General features: G+C 45.1%; 1 protein-coding gene across 2 annotated transcripts; it reads right to left on the bottom strand.

Annotated features, from left to right (window-relative positions):
• Positions 1-252: 252 nt before the first annotated feature.
• On the bottom strand, positions 253-13,547 carry LOC119251732 (E3 ubiquitin-protein ligase TRIM38-like). Of its 2 annotated transcripts, none has more exons than XM_037518993.2 (7): positions 13,428-13,547; positions 11,294-11,767; positions 10,199-10,294; positions 8,096-8,326; positions 6,837-6,859; positions 6,630-6,742; positions 253-1,121 (listed from the first exon to the last, which is right to left on the bottom strand). In XM_037518993.2, exons 2-7 carry the CDS (start codon positions 11,702-11,704, stop codon positions 601-603), a joined length of 1,395 nt encoding a protein of 464 aa, XP_037374890.1. In that variant the 5' UTR covers positions 11,705-11,767; positions 13,428-13,547; the 3' UTR covers positions 253-600. The 2 variants fall into 2 exon arrangements, with proteins under 2 accessions (XP_037374890.1, XP_037374889.1); XM_037518992.2 differs by having other exon boundaries at positions 13,439-13,547.
• Between the last annotated feature and the right edge of the window lie 3,960 nt (positions 13,548-17,507).

Raw genomic sequence — 17,507 nt, 5'->3', positions numbered from 1 at the left:
CATGGAGAATACAGCAGACAAACCCTTCCCAAGCACTGCTCAGACAAGGGCTCCTGGAAATCAGATCTCAGAACCCACTCAAGAGCGATGGAGAGGACGATGGATGATCCCTGGTTTTATCTTGCCTTTTCCCCAGGGGAAGAATGCTGATGTCACAACACTGTTACTTTTTATATTCACCCATTCAATGCAGACTTACTGAGTAGTCACTGAGAGCTCAGCACTGTTTTAGGTATAAAGGGAAAGAGAAGAGAAGAAAACAGATGAAACTGTGGTCCTCACACATTTCTTTTATTAAAAAAAAGATTTTATTTTTGCATAGAAAAACTGGGGTGTAGGCCAGAGGTGCAGGGGGTGAGAGGATTCACCTGAGAGTGGGGAGCAAAGCAGGCAGATCTACCGAAATACACTGCTGAGGGGAGCAGCGGATGAGACAGGAGAGGTCTGCTGTGCATGTGGTTTAGCTCCCTGGCCAGGGATCGAACTCAGGCCGAAGCAGTGATAGTGCTGAGACTTAATCCCTAGGCCACCAGGGAGCCCCATTTCTATTATATTCTCTAGGATGATAGTTCCCCCAAGAAGGAAATGTTTCTCATTTCTTTACTTATCTGTTGGAGGCAGAAATAATGGAGAAGAACGAGAAATCCTGAAAAAGGGCCGCAGGGTATCAGAGAAGGAGTCCTCTGGGAAGGTGAAGATGTGGGAACCAGACGGCATGTTGTAAAAGGACACGCGTCCAACCTCATAGTCCAAAAAAACCCCCACAATCCGGGGCTGCTCATGCAGATAGAGAGATACTGAAGGCTCAGTACGGGCAGTGCAGCCTTCTGGTCTCCTCCACCTGATCACCCAGAATCCAGATCCCGGCTCCGGCTTCACGTTCCTGTCTCTGGGCACATCTTCCAGGCAAACTCCTAAGTCCCACCCGGTTCCCTGTCCCACGTCCACTTCAAAGTAATGTCGTCCTGAGGTGAAGCCCTCAGAGCCCAGGACACAGGGTAAGGCCAGAAATCTCCTAGAATTGTAATACTTCTTCTGGGAGCCTCCATGGGTCACTCTTCGCCCATCCTCAGACAGAATGAGATTATTATGAGCTGTCTCTGGATCCAGAGTCACATCCACTGAAAAATTAAACAAAAACCAAAAGGAACACATTTTCACAATGACAACTGTTTACCTTAAATAAAACCAGCCGGTGTGCGAATGCAAGCTTGTTTCCTACTAGCTGTGTGAGGCATTCTCTGAAGCTCATTTCAATATAAAGTGAGATCATATTGAGACAGGGCAAGCTAGGGTTATTAGGCAGTTTTTAGGGACAGTGCAGGAGCGGACCTCTAAAGTATTCAGGAAGGCTTCAGAAATAAGGAAGAGCAAGGAAATAAAACCAATTCCACTGGGAAAAACAAACATCCTAGCACCACAGATAATCTTGTTAAGGATGGTCCTGGTTTTCTTCAGGTGATAAGATAAAGTGTAAAGATGCTCACAGGGAGGGCAAGACCATAAAGATAAAGATATAACAAATGTGGAAAGACAGACCTGTTAGATAAGGAATGTGAAGAGCTCCCACTCAGTAGCAAATTAAGTAAAACAGCCAAAAACTGACCAATCACAAAGAGACTGGTAGAGCTTTAGAATAATCAGGGAAAGAAAGTATATATTCCCTGAGACAGGACTTCACTTTGGCTTCCTTGCCCCTCCCAGGCCTGGTTCCCTGGCCTGGGAGTCCCACTTTATTTCTGCTCTTTTTCTTCTCAATAAACTTTTTCTAAACAAACCTGCCCTGCCTCTTCTCTCTTGCTTGCCTGAGCGTCTGCAGAGTTCCTGCTGCGGCTTTGTGAGACACCAACCCATGGGGGGTCTAGGGGCTGGGGCTCAGCACTGCCCTGCAGCCTGGAATCCATTCCTGGCTGGGAGACTAGGCCTGACAATTCCGGCATCAATATGTATCACAAGAATGGCGGGGAAGATACTGAATGAGCTGATGCAGGCTTCGTGCTTGCTGAAATTTCTGGTATAATCAGTGATCAATGTGATAAAAAATAAAGTATCATCATCTTCACCACCATCACCATCTTTCTCTCTCAGAGAAGCCAAGGACCAGAACTACCAAGAGTGGACAGAGACACTGTCCTCCCCAAAGCCCTTGCTCTCCCAGGTGGGACGAGGAATCACGGTGATTACAGCAGACAAGCCCTTCCCATCTTTACTAACCACCACCCACACCAAGGATCGGAAAGGAAAATAACACGACTAATGTCAGAGCTTGTTACTGAAGGGTCAGGACACAAGCCAGGCCATGGCTGTATGTGGAAGCGCTCTGTCTTGCTTCAGATAAAGTTCCCTAGGGATTAGTGTAAAGAAATAACTCCACACCAACATAACAAGCCTAGTAACTAGAGTCAAGTAAAAGAGAAGCAAATGCGATAAACTGATATGTGATTGGCCTTCAGGCTAACATTTAAATGAAAAGTGATGAGGGTATTTTAGCAAGGGAGTTAACCATGCACTGTGTTCCTGGAGTAAACACTGAGTAGCTGGACTGTGGCAATAAGGAAAATTAACTTGCAGAAACATTTCTGGGCCTCTCTTTTTTCCTTCCAGGTCAGAGCCTACTTTTGTCCATTCTCTGTCCCCTGAAGGCTGACCCCAGTGGACACATAGATCAGACTCCTACTGGGAGCCAGGCTACTCATGTCGTTTGACAAAGGTCTGGGCATGGAGCAGATTCCTGAAAAGTCACGAATCTCTTTAGCTCACTCCTGCTAGATTCTCATTCATTTATGGCTCGTTTCTACCATTGTTAAAATACGCATTTAAAAGTAGAACTACAAATGCTTTTGATCAATTACTGAATAACCAATTTGATGGCAAATGGCACTGTGTGATACAAATATTATTTTTTATAAAATTCATAATTCTCTGCCAAAAGGCAGTAATTCAACATTCGGCCTTACATTAACAAGCAAGTTTTTAATATGGAGATATGGTCTTTTGAGGCAAGGGCTAAATGGAGAAGGAAATTCTTTTACTTTAAAGTTAAAGATAGCAGTTGGGTGGCAGACGGGAGCCATGCTCCAAGTGTAAGAAAATTCCTAATAAGCCAGGAGGCCATAGCCAGCTCCTGCTAAACTCTTCCTGTTTGTTTAGGGCTGATTCCCCTGGAGGTGACAATGGATATGGTAGCTGTTAGAGTGTGCATTCAAGAATAAGTCAACAGAAATTTTGGGACTGGTTGAGCTAATAACCACAGCAGCACAAATAATGCACTTGGAAATAGTCAATGTTACAACTACTGATATGTCACATATTAACCATTCTGGGAACCAAAAGTTATAACCATCTCCGGCCCTGACTCTGATGAAATGTTTGTAGTTCCTTAAAACAACAATCAGCAATCTTACAGAAAAAGAAATTTTCCCTTGATCTTAAAGTTAGATATGGAGACTAGGCTGGTAAGTATAGTAGTAATAGATAGAAAACTCTTTTGTTAGATTAGGAAAATTCTTCCCTTAATTGAGAGCTTGGGGCTAGGGAAGAGTCAATGCATCTTCCTCCCCCCAGGTAGCTCCCTGCCCTTTGTTTCCCCAGCCCTTAGTTAATCGTTTACTATGGCAAACAGAAATGTTAGATGCAGTCACATAAGTTTTTTGATAGAAATAAAATGACTGTTTAAGGTAAATGACTATTCTAAGAACACTTTTGTTTAGCAACTGTGCCTTCCTTAAAACAAAAAATAATAAATGTCACGACCTCTGCAGGAGGGCAAATAGACCCTTGGCTGTTCTAGAGGAAGATGTGATGATTGTTATCTTCCTGCCTTAATGCATATGCTTATGCACTCTCAAGGTTTGCTTGAAATGTATAAAGGGCTGCTGAGACCCTCAGCAGGATGATGTCTGCACCCTGATGTAGTGTCTGCCTCTCCTCAATTTCCCCTCCCCCTCATTCTCTACAACTGGGCTGTCCCATCCTTCAGGAACCCCTGACAGCCAGGCTGCTGTGGCTGGCTCACAACAGACTCCCTTTGCTGACTTCTGTTTGTTTCAATTAATGGGAAGCACTAGAGGAAAACAGGACTAAGAGCTTGCCTCATGGATTAGGAGCACAATAAAATTAGGTTACAAATCAATATTTAAAGACTCAAATATGCACACACATACATAGCATGTGTGTGCATGTTTGTATACATATTCTAAATATCAGGAAATACAAATAATTCTATAACATAATATGAAGCTGTAGAGACTTGAACACTAACAAACACCCATGAAAAAAATTATACAATGAAACTTTTCAAGAAAGACTTTTTAGGATAATTGTCTTTATGTGTGTGTTTTAGGAAAAAAGATGCTAAAATCCACTACACAACATAGTAAATTTAAATTAGAAAAAAGAGAAACCCAGCAAGTTATTTAATAAGGAAAAAAATAGAAATTTAACAATAATCAATGAAAAAACAAAAAGAAAGCAACAGAGAGAGAGAAGACAAAAGGAGCTTCTTAGACATACTTCTGAGACAAAATACAATACAATACGTCAAGTTGTTAGGGGGAAAAGGATGCCCTAAAGCTAATTCCATACAGGCTTTGTGGACTCCACCCCGACTCCAGACCAAAGCCAAAAAGACACAGTGAACTCCAAATCCCATCACCACCAAAGGGAAGGTGGCTGGGACCTGAGGGTGGGGTTAAGCAGCCAGGTTTAGTATAAAGCCAGACACATGGGCTTTGGAGGGGTTCCCCCATTTTGGCTCTCCACCAGCTAGCAGCATCTGGCCAACTCTGAGAGTGCCTTTGGGTTTCCAGGTGGGAGGATCGGGTAGGACGCATTAAAGACTTTATTTCCCTATTTTCTCCCTAAGTTGTACATTTCCTTAATTCTCTTTCTCTTGTAAATAAACCTTTCATTAACCTTTTGTGTGTGCCTGTAGTGGAGTATTCATAAGTCCCTTTTAAGCGCGCGGGTGAGGACCCACAGCCAGGCAACCCGTTTTATATAGGGGTTGCCCTATAACAAAGTGAGTAAAGATACTTAAAATTTAGAGAATTTATGATAATCTTACACTATTCATAAAGTTTTTATTACTCATAAAATTGACAAAATGAATAAATTTTAATAAAATTACTTCCTATAAAAGTCATCCGAAAGTGAAAACATGTGCAAACCATGAGAGAAATGACCACGGGCTTTAAATCTACACACAGATAAAAAAGCAGAGATATAGGGCCTCCCTGGTGGTCCAGCGGTTGAGCACTGGGTTGTGAAGCTGCCCACAGCCTCCGCAGTGCCGGTTCCATCCCCGGCCGCCAAGCGAGGGTCCCACATGGCACAACAGACCTCTCCTGCCAAGCCCGCTGCTCCCCTCAGCAGTGTATTTCATCAGTCAGCCTATTCTGTTCCCTGCTCCGGCTCTGGTGAATTCTCTCACCCTCCCACGCTTCTGACTGTACCCAGTGCTTGTATAAATAAATAGTGAAAAAAAAAAAAGGGCAGAGATATAAAGAAAAATGGACCTAGCCTTTAAAAAAAAAAAAAAAATCCTACCATTCAAGATACTGAAAATATCCATAATGCATCACCACAGTCCACTGTGCCCCCTCCCCACTTAGTGCTCTCTAAGAGGATCACTATGCTAACACATGTGGGGCAGGGGCGGTTTCCAAAATACGAACAAGGGAAACCTACATTGCCTCAGTAAACAAATATATTGAACACAAGCAATGTCAAACCAAATGTTCTAAAGAAAAGAGAATTACAGGTGTTACGCTCACTGTGAAGAAATAATTGGCCATGGTGGGAGGCCGATGTGCAAGATGACGAGTGGCAGCTCCTAGAATCTGAAGGCGCTTTCAGCCAACAACCAGCAAGAGCCAGGTCCTATAACCATCAAACCCTATAATCATAAAGAAGTGAAGACTGCCAAGAACCAGAGGACAACTGCAAGATGATACCCCAGGTTAGCCACCAGACAAGCAGCAGCTCAGTCAATACCATAAGTACCTTTTCTGACACCCACATGGGCTGCCCAGATTTCTGACACATGATACAAGGAGACAGTAAGTTTGAAGCCACTAAATGAGTTTGCAGCAATATAACTCCAACAGTCATTAAATCATTCTGGTTACACTTGATTTGGCACAAATAAGTTATGGAAATCAATTTTCAGAATTTTTGAATTTTGGCTAAGACATTTGAAAATGTTATCTTGGTCAAGGTCTAAAACTATTTCCTTCTCAGTCCATTATACTTGTCTAGTTTTGCAGCTTCTCAGACTTACCCGAAATATTAACAATGAACTTTATGTTCCTGACACTGTCCTAATATCCTTACCCAGGTGGATGCACTTCCTGTTTATGACAACAGAAAAACTTAAAACTGTTAATATTTTCATTTCTCTGATGAGGCAAACAAGAAGGTGACTTGCCTGGGCTGACACAGCTCAGAAATGGGAGAGCAGGAGACTGAGAAGTGCACAGATCCCCAGCAAGCACTGGAGCACCCTAAAGCAGGAGCGTGTGGGGCTCCAGGGAAACAGTACATGTCTGGCCCACAGATGGGAGAAGAATGTGGTTAATACTGAAGTTAACTTCCACCCCCAGCACTGAAAAATCCCTGACTTTCCATACCTTGGTAGGTCTTTAATATTTTCCTCACAACACAGTAGAGCTCAGAAATGTCGCAGTCAGTATGAATTTCCAAAGATACGGCCTCTGGGACTTCCAGCTTCATAGCTGAACTCCTAGACACAGCAGAGCACAGAGACTTCTTCAGTGGGACATTCCATGAAGCTTCTGTACCAACACCCCTTCCCCCTGTACTCACATACACCTTACCTGTTCAGGGTGTCTTTCACGTCCTACAGAGAAACAGGGACAAAAGGTGAGTTTGGAAATACCCACAATTCATGGGGCTTGGCATGTGGGGCATTCTCTATACACTCCATCTAAAGCAGAGTGAGCCCCACCTTGATATTGATGGATTCCCAGGTCAGATGAGTCCCATTCTGTCCCCTAGATCTACGTGAGCCCAGTAATCTTCTTGCTATGCACTGTGATCACAGCAGCATGGGAGCTGCTTGAGGACGGCTGGCATATCCTGCGCTTCCTCTTCAAGACTTGCTTTCAGGACCTCCCCTGGTGGCGCAGGTGGTTGAGCAGAGCGCTGTGAAGCTGTCTGCAGCCTTGGCAGCGCCGGTTTGATCCTGGCTGACCGGTGAGGGTCCCATGTGGTGTGAAAGACCTCTCACCTCTCTTGCCCGCTGCTCTCCTCAGCAATGTATTTGGTCAGTCTGCCTGTTCTGTTCCCCGCTCAGTCTCTGGTGAATCCTCTCACCCTCCCATGCATATGGCCTGTACCCTGGTTCTTGTATAAATCAATATTAAAAAAAAAAAAAAGACTTGCTTTCAGGGACTTAACTGCTTCAGATGAGTCTACATTAGCAATCACTGTCACAGAGGCCTTTCCTCAGTGAAGAATCCATGCACAGCTGATGAGAATGGGCCACTGCAGGGGTGGTAGGTGGCCCATGCAGGTGAAGCAAGTCAGGTGACACTGTCAACCTTACAGTGTGGCCTCCGGTTCGACAGTGGCAACTAAAATAAACAGCTCCAGCAATTAATGGTTTTGGGGTGGATCCCATATGCAGCTGAAGGAAGGTACAATTAGAGCTCACAGAGCAGGTGATCCACATGAAACCAGGGAAAACGTCATCTGTCTTGGGGGCCCCGGTTTATTATCCTACAGTCATGCAGAAAGTCCTTAAGCAGACAGATCGACAGAGACTCCTGTACACATGGGACAGAGGCAACAGGAGGTAAAGGATAACCCGTGGCTCCATCTGCCCAAGGAACACACCACATATATTCAAGCTGGTTTTCTCAGATTCATATAAAAAACACTTTCTAGGCTAGGAATGCCAACCTGCAGATATTGGTGTATATTAAAAAGAAACACTACATTAAAGTATGACTCGGTAATGTCATGCTTTACAGTGAAACAGGCAGGCCTTGCATTTTCCCCAAACTTCCACACCTTACTCCCCTTAATACCTCAGGAACAGACACCTCTTCATCTTCCCAGGGCACAGCCTCACCTGCAGCAGACTATGGGCTGGGGCCTGACATTTCTTCTCTAGTTCCAGGATGTGGCTCTTGAGTTCTCTGCTCTGCTTGTTCACACTGGCTTCACTGTCCTGCAGCCTTTTGAGAGTCTGACATTTTTCCATCTCCAGTCTCTCCAGAAGAGAATTCCTGTCTTCGTAAAGGAAGTTATAGAGATTCTGAAAGCTAGACTTGACTTTCTCTTTCTGAAGCTTCATCTCCTCCTAGAATCAAGAAAGGATACTGATTAGTTGGAAGCAAAACAAAATTCTAGTAGGATTAAAGAGAAGTAAAATGTGGTACATACACACAGTGAGAAACTGTTCAGTCATATAAGATGCATGAAACTCTGGTACATGGTACTAGAGTCTTGAAGGCATTATCGGTGAAGTCAGTCAGATAAAAATGGCAACAATTTTATGATTGTACTTAAAGAGGTACTTAGTCAAATTTGGGGGAAAAAGTAGAAGGCTGGGGACAAGGGGGGGAGGAGGGTAACAGGGACACTGTTTACTGGGGTCGAGCTTCAGGCTGGAAGAGGGAACAAGTTCTGCAGATGGAGAGTGGACACGGGGCTCCACAATGTAAAGTCATGCCAAGAAACTGAACACTTAGGATGCTGACATGGTAAATTTCACGACCTATTTATTTTAAAATATGCACACATTTAGAAAACATGAGGTTTTGGGCCTCCCTGGTGGCGCAGCCAGTTGAGTGCAGCGCTGTGAAACTGCCCGCAGCCTCTGCAGTGCCGGTTCAATCCCCGTCAGCCTCGGAGCAACCCACATGGTAAACAGACCTCTCCTGTCTCGTCTGGGCGGTGTCTTTCGTCAGTCTGCCTGTTCTGTTCCCCACTCTGTCTCTGGTGAATCCTCTCACCCTCCCATGCAACTGGCCTATATCCCGGTTCTTGTATAAAGTCTTTAAAAAATAAATAAATAAAACATGAAGTTTTATTACGTTTAGAAGTTGCTGTGCTGTGGCTTTTTTTCCTGATGAGACATGTGAGAATGTGCATGTCCCTGCTGCAGAGCATGCCCAGGAGCAGGCACGCAGGTGTGGGAGAGGCTGTCACAGTTCTCTCTAGTCACTTGATTAATTTTCTTCTTCAGTCAAGAATTAAGAGAACAGTGCTAGATAATTTCAGTGTGGAGCAGGGCCAAGGTCAAACATTTTTATAAATCTAGTTGTTGGGGGGGATAAAAATGCTATCACAGATTTTTGTGGTGCAAAAGCTATGATGAACATCACCAATTTTGAGTGTAAGACACCCAGGCTGGTAGGTGATTTCAATGTACTCACCCTGGGAGTTCTTGCTGGCAGAATTTGGGCAGAGTTACTTGAAATATTCATTCAGCAAACCTGTATCCATTCAATCCTCCTTATGTATAAAACTGATAGAAACCAACTGATCTATCTTGTGGGACTCACTTTACATTTGGAGACACAGAATTGCAATTTCCGTTGATGATTTCTCTGTTCATAAAATGTTACAGGGATGTGATGTGGTAGAAGGGAAACCAATGAGGATGAAGTGGAACTTTTGTGCAGGAGACACATACAGGACAGCTAGACTCTGGCACTGACTTGGTTTCCCTCTATATTTGCAACAATGGAAGATTTCACTACCCAAGATTCCAGTAAGGAAGGAGATATGACTGTCCTTTGGGAACTCAAATTTAACATCCACACACAAAGGACCAAGACAATGGCTTGAAGATACCACCAAGGGAGGAATAACTAACCACTCTGTGGGCTGAGTGCCTGAGGGATCACATCAGTATTTCTGGAAGGCATAGGTCTCTGATGCAGGACACCGGTCAGACATAGAAAGTCTTAGAGACACACAGCCTGCAGTCAAAACACAGTCTGTTCTCACAGCAGCTCTATCCTCATCATCAGTCTCATAAAGCTGTGTAGTATGATGTCACCTGGACTGCCCATTTTCAGTGCTCACAAAGACTATTCCTTCTTTGGGTGTCATCTATTTGTTCTGGTCTGGTGAGAATAAACTTTCAAGTGTTTTGCTGAGTGGTCCCTTCTGGCTATACTCTAGGGTGGAAAATAGCATGAGAAAAATAACCTCAAATTCTTACCTCCCATTCACCTATTTGTCTTCTTATGGTCGTCGTTATACTCTTACATTCGTCTTCCTGTTTCTTTAGCTTTGCCAAAGCATCCTGGATCTTTGTCTGATAAAAATTGGGTGAAGAAAGAAAGTGTAGTCAATTGGACAAATTCTTAAGGATCTGTCTCTATAGTCTCACCCAGGGATGATGCACATAGAACAAGGTAGCTACCATCTCAAAGACTATCTCCAAATTTCTAATGTAGTGTAAGCGGTATGTGTCCATCAAGAACCCCGAAGAAGGGCCTCCCCGGTGGCGCAGCGGTTGAGCGCTGGGTTGCGAGGCTGCCCGCTGCCTCTGCGGCGCCGGTTCGATCCCCGGCTGCTCCCCGGCCACCGGAGGAGGGTCCCACATGGCGCGCAGACCTCTCCTGCCGCCCGCTGCTCCCCTCAGCAGTGTACTTCAGTCCTTCTGCCTGCTCTGCTCCCCGCTCTGGCTCTGGTGAATTCTCTCACCCTCCCGCGCTTCTGCCTGTACCCAGTGCATGTACAAACAAAAAAAAAAACAACGAACAAACAAATAAATAAATAAAAAACATGCCTCTATAAAAAGAAAAAAAAAAAAAAAAAAAAAAAAAAAAAAAAAAAAAAAACCCGAAGAAGCTTCCCAGATATAACTCCCGACAATGACGGGCAGAAACCCACCATGCAGCATTGTAAGAATTCTTCTTTTGCTGATTAGTTTATCCTACCAGACTGCAGAATAAATAAAATGTGGTGGGACTCTGACCCTGTTTTCAGAATCTGTAACACGGCCTTTCACATTGTGGTTTCTCAAATTGTGCACACACGTAAAGATAAAACAGGCCTTTGTGGGTCTGAGCAAGAGTATTCTGCATCAGTGGGTCATCAGGTCAAGTGTGAATAGGGATGAGACTCTTAAAGGCAGGGGGCAGTTAAGATTTAATTTAGTGCGGACCCAGGATACACTATTTTTCAGAGAAATGAGATGAAAAAAACCTTGTTTCCTGATCACAAGCTCAGGTTTCAGCCTAAAATAATCACAGATCTGAGGTTAGCCTGAGAGCAGGTGCTGCTACAGGAGTCCGGGGTGCCCACTCACCCTATAGCAGGGACAGGCGTCTCTGACAAGAACATGGTTGTGTTCTCTGTGCTGGGGGGAGCGCTCACAGCACCAGCAGATGGGCTGCCCAGCATCCTCACAGAACAGGTGGAGCTGCTCCCCGTGTTCCTGACACAGACTCTCACGCTCCATCTCCTTGATGGTTTCAATAAGGTTTTCTAGCTGCTTCATGGGGCGAAGACTGTCCTTTTGAAATTTTGTGCGACACAGGGGACAGTCGAACGACATCTGACGTGGTCTTTCCTCTTGCTCCTTCTCAATGATGCCTTCTAGGCACCCGCGGCAGAAGCTGTGCCCACAGTGGATGCTTGACGGTGCCGTCATCAGCTGCAGGCAGATGGAGCACGTGGCTTCCTCCTTCATCTTCTTCATAGTGGTAGCTAAGTCCATGGCTTTTCCTCAAAAGCTCCAATAACAGCTTAGAATCAGAGATGAGGCGGTCTTTAAATCTTTCTGGAGAAGAAATAGTTTGGAATTCAGAAAATGCAAACCCTATTGCTGGGTTTTAGTAAATGGTGGTCCCTATCACAACTTGCTGTTAATATGTAAATTAGGGGCCTCCCTGGTGGGGCATCAGCACTATGAAGTAATATGCAGCTACTGCAGGAGTTTGATCCCTGGCCAGGGAGATGACCCATATGGTGCAGCTGACCTCTCCTGTTTCACCCGCTGCTCCCCTCAGCAGTGTATTTCAGTAGATCTGCTTGTTCTGCTTCCCACTCTGTCTCTGGTGAATCCTCTCACCCCACCCCCCTGCACCTCTGTCCTGCACCCCTGCTCCTGTGTGCATAAATAAACCTTTTTTAAAAATAAATAAATAAAATTAAAATAGGTACTGGCATGAGGACAGACACACAGATCAATGATGTATGACAGACCAGAAATAAACCCATACATTTATACTCAATGAATTTTGACAGGGTGTCAAGACAATCCAATGTGTAAAAAAGAACTGTCCTATCAAAATAATAATGGGAAAAGTACATACTTACAAGCAAAAGAATAAATTTGAGTGCCTGCTTCTAACCGCACACAAGACTTAACTCAAAATGTATGAAAGATCCAAATGTAAAAACTGAAAAAATTAAAACCGTTTGGAAGGAAACTGCAGGGACAGATGTTTGCTTTCTTAGGTTAGTTTTGGTAATTGGGATGACAGTAATGACCAGCAATAAAGAGAAACAGTAGAGCAGAACAGCCTTAAAATTAAAATTCTTGAAATTCATAGTACTCCACCAAGAATGTGAATAACAGGCCTCCCCTAGTGGCGGAGCTGATGAATGCTGGGCTGCAAAGCTGCCCTGCAGCCTTGGCAGCTCAGGTTGAATCCCTGGCCAAAGACACCCCTGGAGGGGCGCACATGGTTTGCAGACCTGTCCTGCTGCGTTTGCTGCTCCCTTCAGCAGTATATTTCAATCTGCCTGTTCTGTTCCCCACTGTCTCTGGTGAATCCTCACCCCCACCCCCATACCTCTGGTCTGCAGCCCAGCTCTTGTATGCATAAAAATAAAATAAATCTTTAAAAAAAAAAAAAAAAAAGCAAGGGGTAAAAAAAAAAGTAACAGGAGGAAAAAAAACCTCTAGGTGGTTGTTATGACCGCATTTCATTGTTCCAAAGTTACGCAGACACCAGAAAGACATTTCAAAGACCCAAGTTAAATCTCTAATAAAAGAAATTACTCGTATGATACAAATGCACAAGAACAGGATTGAGGGCTGATCAGACATGGCAGAAGAACCCACGGGAACTGGAAACGCAGCAACAGCAACTCCGGAAAACCGACCCCGAGACAAAACCAGGCCCAGGACCCGCGTGAGCTCCGCCCGCCGCGGAGGAGAGGGAGACGCGGGGCAAGGGGCTTCACAAGGAACAGCTGGAAAGACTTTAAAACTTCAGTGAGAATGTTTCAGGGCAGCCCTGGGGGACACGCGGAGGCCCCGGTGTGGGTCCTCCCCCGCGGAGAGCAGACCCCGAGGAGGACGCGGGGGTCAAACGACAAAAAAGTTATTTACAAACGCAGCTGGGGGTGGCGGGGGGGAGGGAGGGACAGGAGGGACGGAGTCACAAGCTTGTTGTGAGAGAGGGGGAGAGAGAGGGAGAGACGTCCTTAACTGGACATACACCTGAAGCACAGGTAAGCTCCGCGGTCCCGGGTCGCAGAAGCAGGAGCCGCGCGCCCATGTGCAGGGACTCGGGCACCAACTATGGCTCCAAAGGAAGTCCAATCAAGGCCTGCTGGGACTCGTAGTCCGGGGCTTGCTGGGATTCGTAGGCCGGGGCACGCTGGGACTCGTAGGCCGGGGCATGCTGGGACTCGTAGTCCAGGGCCTGCTGGGATTCGTCGGCCGGGGCATGCTGGGAGTTGTAGTCCAAGGCGGCGGGATTCGGGGCAGAGAACTGGGCACGGGTCACTTTGCTGCAAGCTCCTCCTCCATGTAGCTGTAAACTTATAAATCCGGAAACCCATTAAACCTATTTCAGAAATATGGCTGCACGAAGGGGTGAGAGGGCCTTTTCTTCCTTAAGCTTATCACGTACACTTTACTTCTCGAAAAAAATCTAGCAAAATTATACAGCAAAAAAAAAAAATAGCAAGGAGCCTCCCCGGTGGCGCAGCGGTTGAGCGCTGGGTTGCGAAGCTGCCCGCAGCCTCTGCATCACCGGTTCGATCCCCGGCTGCTCCCCGGCCACTGGAGGAGGGTCCCACATGGCGCGCAGACCTCTCCTGCCGCCCGCTGCTCCCCTCAGCAGTGTACTTCGGTCCTTCTGCCTGCTCTGCTCCCCGCTCTGGCGCTGGTGAATTCTCTCACCCTCCCGCGCTTCTGACTGTACCCAGTGCTTGTATAAATAATAAATAAATAAATCTTTAAAAAAAATTAATAGCAAAAACATAGTAAGATAATATAGCAATAAATCTAGCAAAATAATAATGTAGGAAAATAATATAGCAAAAAATATATAGCAAAAAATACAGCAAAATAACATTTTTCAGTCTGGGGTTTGAACATGCAGATTTCCATTACATTACTTTTGTGTTTTTCCATTAGAAGGCTTTCACCAGAGAGCCCAGTAACTGCAGATCACAGCTACAGGCTGGAGGGGTGGGGGATTCTCTGGCTCAGCTGGCTCCAAGGATCCCCAACTTCCCATTGACTAAAGCAAACACAAGTCAGAAGGGCGGGAGGATGGTCAGAGGTCCACAGTGGTCAGCCCTCAGTTCTCAGCCTTGGGGCGGCTGATAGTGTATAACTCAGTAATATTTTGGAGCTTCACTTCTTGCGACAACGTCCTATTACCATTGTTGCTTTGTAATTACACTCCTGGCCAGCATCACAATTAAGAAATTACACTCCTGTGGCCACCCTGGTGGCACAAGGGGTTCAAAAGCCACCTATGAAGCTGTCTGGAGCAACTGCAACAGCATTTTGATTCTGGTCAGGGAGCTACCCAAATGGCGCAGTAGACCTTTCCTGTCTTGCCCCCTGCAGCCCTCAGACTGTATTTCAGTCAGTCCACCTGTTCGGCTCCCCACTCTGTCTCTGGTGAATCCTCTCACCCCCCACACCTCTGGCCTATACCCCAGTTCTTGTATGCATATATAAATAAATCATTAAAAAAAACAAATTACACTCCTGGTCAGCATCACACTTAAAAATATTATTAAATTTTTTATTTCTTATGCTAGTCAGATCATTTTGATGTACATTGTTCCAACATAACTTGTATCACTTTTTACCATCCCTGGGACAATATAGACGATCATCTGCAGCAAATAAAAGACTTCACACCTCACAGGGACTGACAGGTGCTCTGGGGACTGAATAGAATACCTAGATCTGAAGTAACAGTTTCAATAACAAAATGTGGCAGGACCTATGTTACTTTTCTTTTTGATAATCAGTGTGAAAGGTTTTCAAAAAAATGGGGATAGCTTCTTTTTTGCTTCAATATTCCATGATTCTTAGTGGCCCTACATGGGGGATAAGGGTTGTGGAGAGGACAGCAACCACTCTGGTTAGTCAGTCCCTTGCCTTCTCTGAGGGACTGAGTTGGTGATGGTGACGGGGATAGAGAAGATATTATTTCCCCTTGTTGCTTACTTACCAAATAATGGAACTTCTCCAAGCAGTAGAGTGCATTAGCTCCCAATCCTCCTCACCATTACGGTGGCAGGTATGATTTCCTACTATAGTATGCAGAGTCTCAGAAAGCTACTCACAGAGCTAGAAGAAGTAGGCAGCACCTGAATCCAAGAAGGTTGTACTAAAGTGCACTGCCTTCTCAGCAAATAAAATGTGTCTTTCTCTTTTATCAGTCAGCGTGACTCTGGATCCAGACACAGCTCATCGTGAACTAATTCTGTCTGAGGATCAGAGACATGTGACCTGTGGCAGCCCCCAGGAGAACTACGTTAGTTCTACTAGATTCTGTTCCTTACCCTGTGTCCTGGGCTTTGAGGGCTTCACCTCAGGAAGACATTACTTTGAAGTGGATGTGGGAGAAGGATGTGGGTGGGACTTAGGAGTTTGTCTGGAAAATGTGCAAAGGAAAAAGGACATGACTCCACAGCCTCAGTCTGGCTTCTGGGCCACCAGACTCTGTAGGAGAATGACTACATGGCCCTTACCTCTCCTCCAACTTCCCTTCTATTGAGAGAGCAGCACCTGCTGGTGGGGGTTCTTCTGGACTGTGAGGCTGCATTTGTGTCCTTTTACAACATGAACACTGGCTCCCACATCTTCACCTTCTCAAGGGCCTCCATTTCTGATACTCTTCGGCCTTATTTCCAGGTTAAACATGCTTCTCCTTTATTCCTCCCTCCATCACTGGAGTCAATTTAAAATGGTCTCTTTTGTTTACCCATCCTAGTCTGTCCTATTAGGTCAGGACTTGGTCTGTTTTGTCATCAGCAGATGACAAATGTTTCCCTTTACCTGGACCGGCGCTGAGTTCTCAGTGGACACTCTGTGAGTGTGCCATGACTGCTGGACACAGCCACTGTGCAGACAGCACAGAAGATCAGCCTGACCTGCAGGGAAGCGAGAGAACAGCAGGGTCATCCCTCATGCTCGTCCCCGTCACTGGGTCAGATCTCTGACCTGCCAGGGTCCTGGTCTGATGCTGGGTTTCTGGCCTCTTCCATTTCATGTCAAGTTTTCATGCTTCATCAATGTTGTAGTTTGGGTCAGTATTTATGGAAAAACCATCCCACTATATAGATGTCACGCATTGTGTGTGCCTGTTCAACAAAGCATGGACATTGGTTGTTTCCAATTTGGGGCTAGTTCAAACGATACCACTGTGAACAGTGTTGCACAAGTTTTTGTGTGATTATGTTCAAATTTGGAGGGTTGTGCCTAGGAGTGGAATTGCCACTTCCTGTGGTAACTTGTTCAACTTTTTAAGGAACTGTCTGTTTTCCAAAGAAGCTACAACATTGTATGTGCTCACAAGCCACATATGCTATTGCAGTTTCTCCACCGTGTATTGTGGCTATTTGTAAATGTGACTATGCTAGTGGATGGTAAGTGCTATCACATTGAGATTGTGTTTTCTTCTGGCTTTTGCATTTTCCTAATGACTGGTGATGGTTACAGCTTCATGTATTGTATGTCTTTTTGGAATAATCTCTATTCACAAGCTGTGCCCATTTTAGTTGGGTTATTTGTATTTTGGTTTGTAAAAACTTTTTTTTTTTAAAGATTTGTTTATTTATGCATACAAGAACTGGATACTGGCCAGAGCTATGGGAGGTGAGAGGACTCACCAGAAACAGAGTGGGGAACAGAACAGGCAGACTGACTGAAATGCACTGCTGAGAGGAGCAGCAGGCGAGACAGGAGAGGTCTGCTGTGCCATGTAGGTAGCTCCCTGGCTGGCTGGGGGGGAACTCAAGTTGCAGTTGCTGTGGACAGCTCATAGCACTGTGCTTAACCCTTGAACCACCAGGGAGGCCCTGTAAAAACTTCTACATGCTAATTACAGTTCTAGGTATGTCCCTTATCAACTCTACAATTCAGAATCTTTCTGTCATTCTCTGAGTTGTGTTTTTACATTCTGGATGGAGTCCAATGAAGCTCAAGAACCTTCAGTATTGTTGCTATTCATCTCAGGTATTTCCTCTTTTATTCCTTGTGTTTTGCTGCCATGCAAATAACTGCTGCCTTTGTGAGCCCAATGTAACAAGAGTTA

Source organism: Talpa occidentalis, unplaced genomic scaffold (genome assembly GCF_014898055.3).
Source record: "Talpa occidentalis isolate TD23 unplaced genomic scaffold, MPIMG_talOcc4v2.1 talOcc4.2, whole genome shotgun sequence".
Lineage (NCBI taxonomy): Eukaryota > Metazoa > Chordata > Mammalia > Eulipotyphla > Talpidae > Talpa > Talpa occidentalis.
The sequence above is the reverse complement of the archived record's forward strand: the minus strand, read 5'-3'. Positions and strand labels throughout refer to the sequence as shown.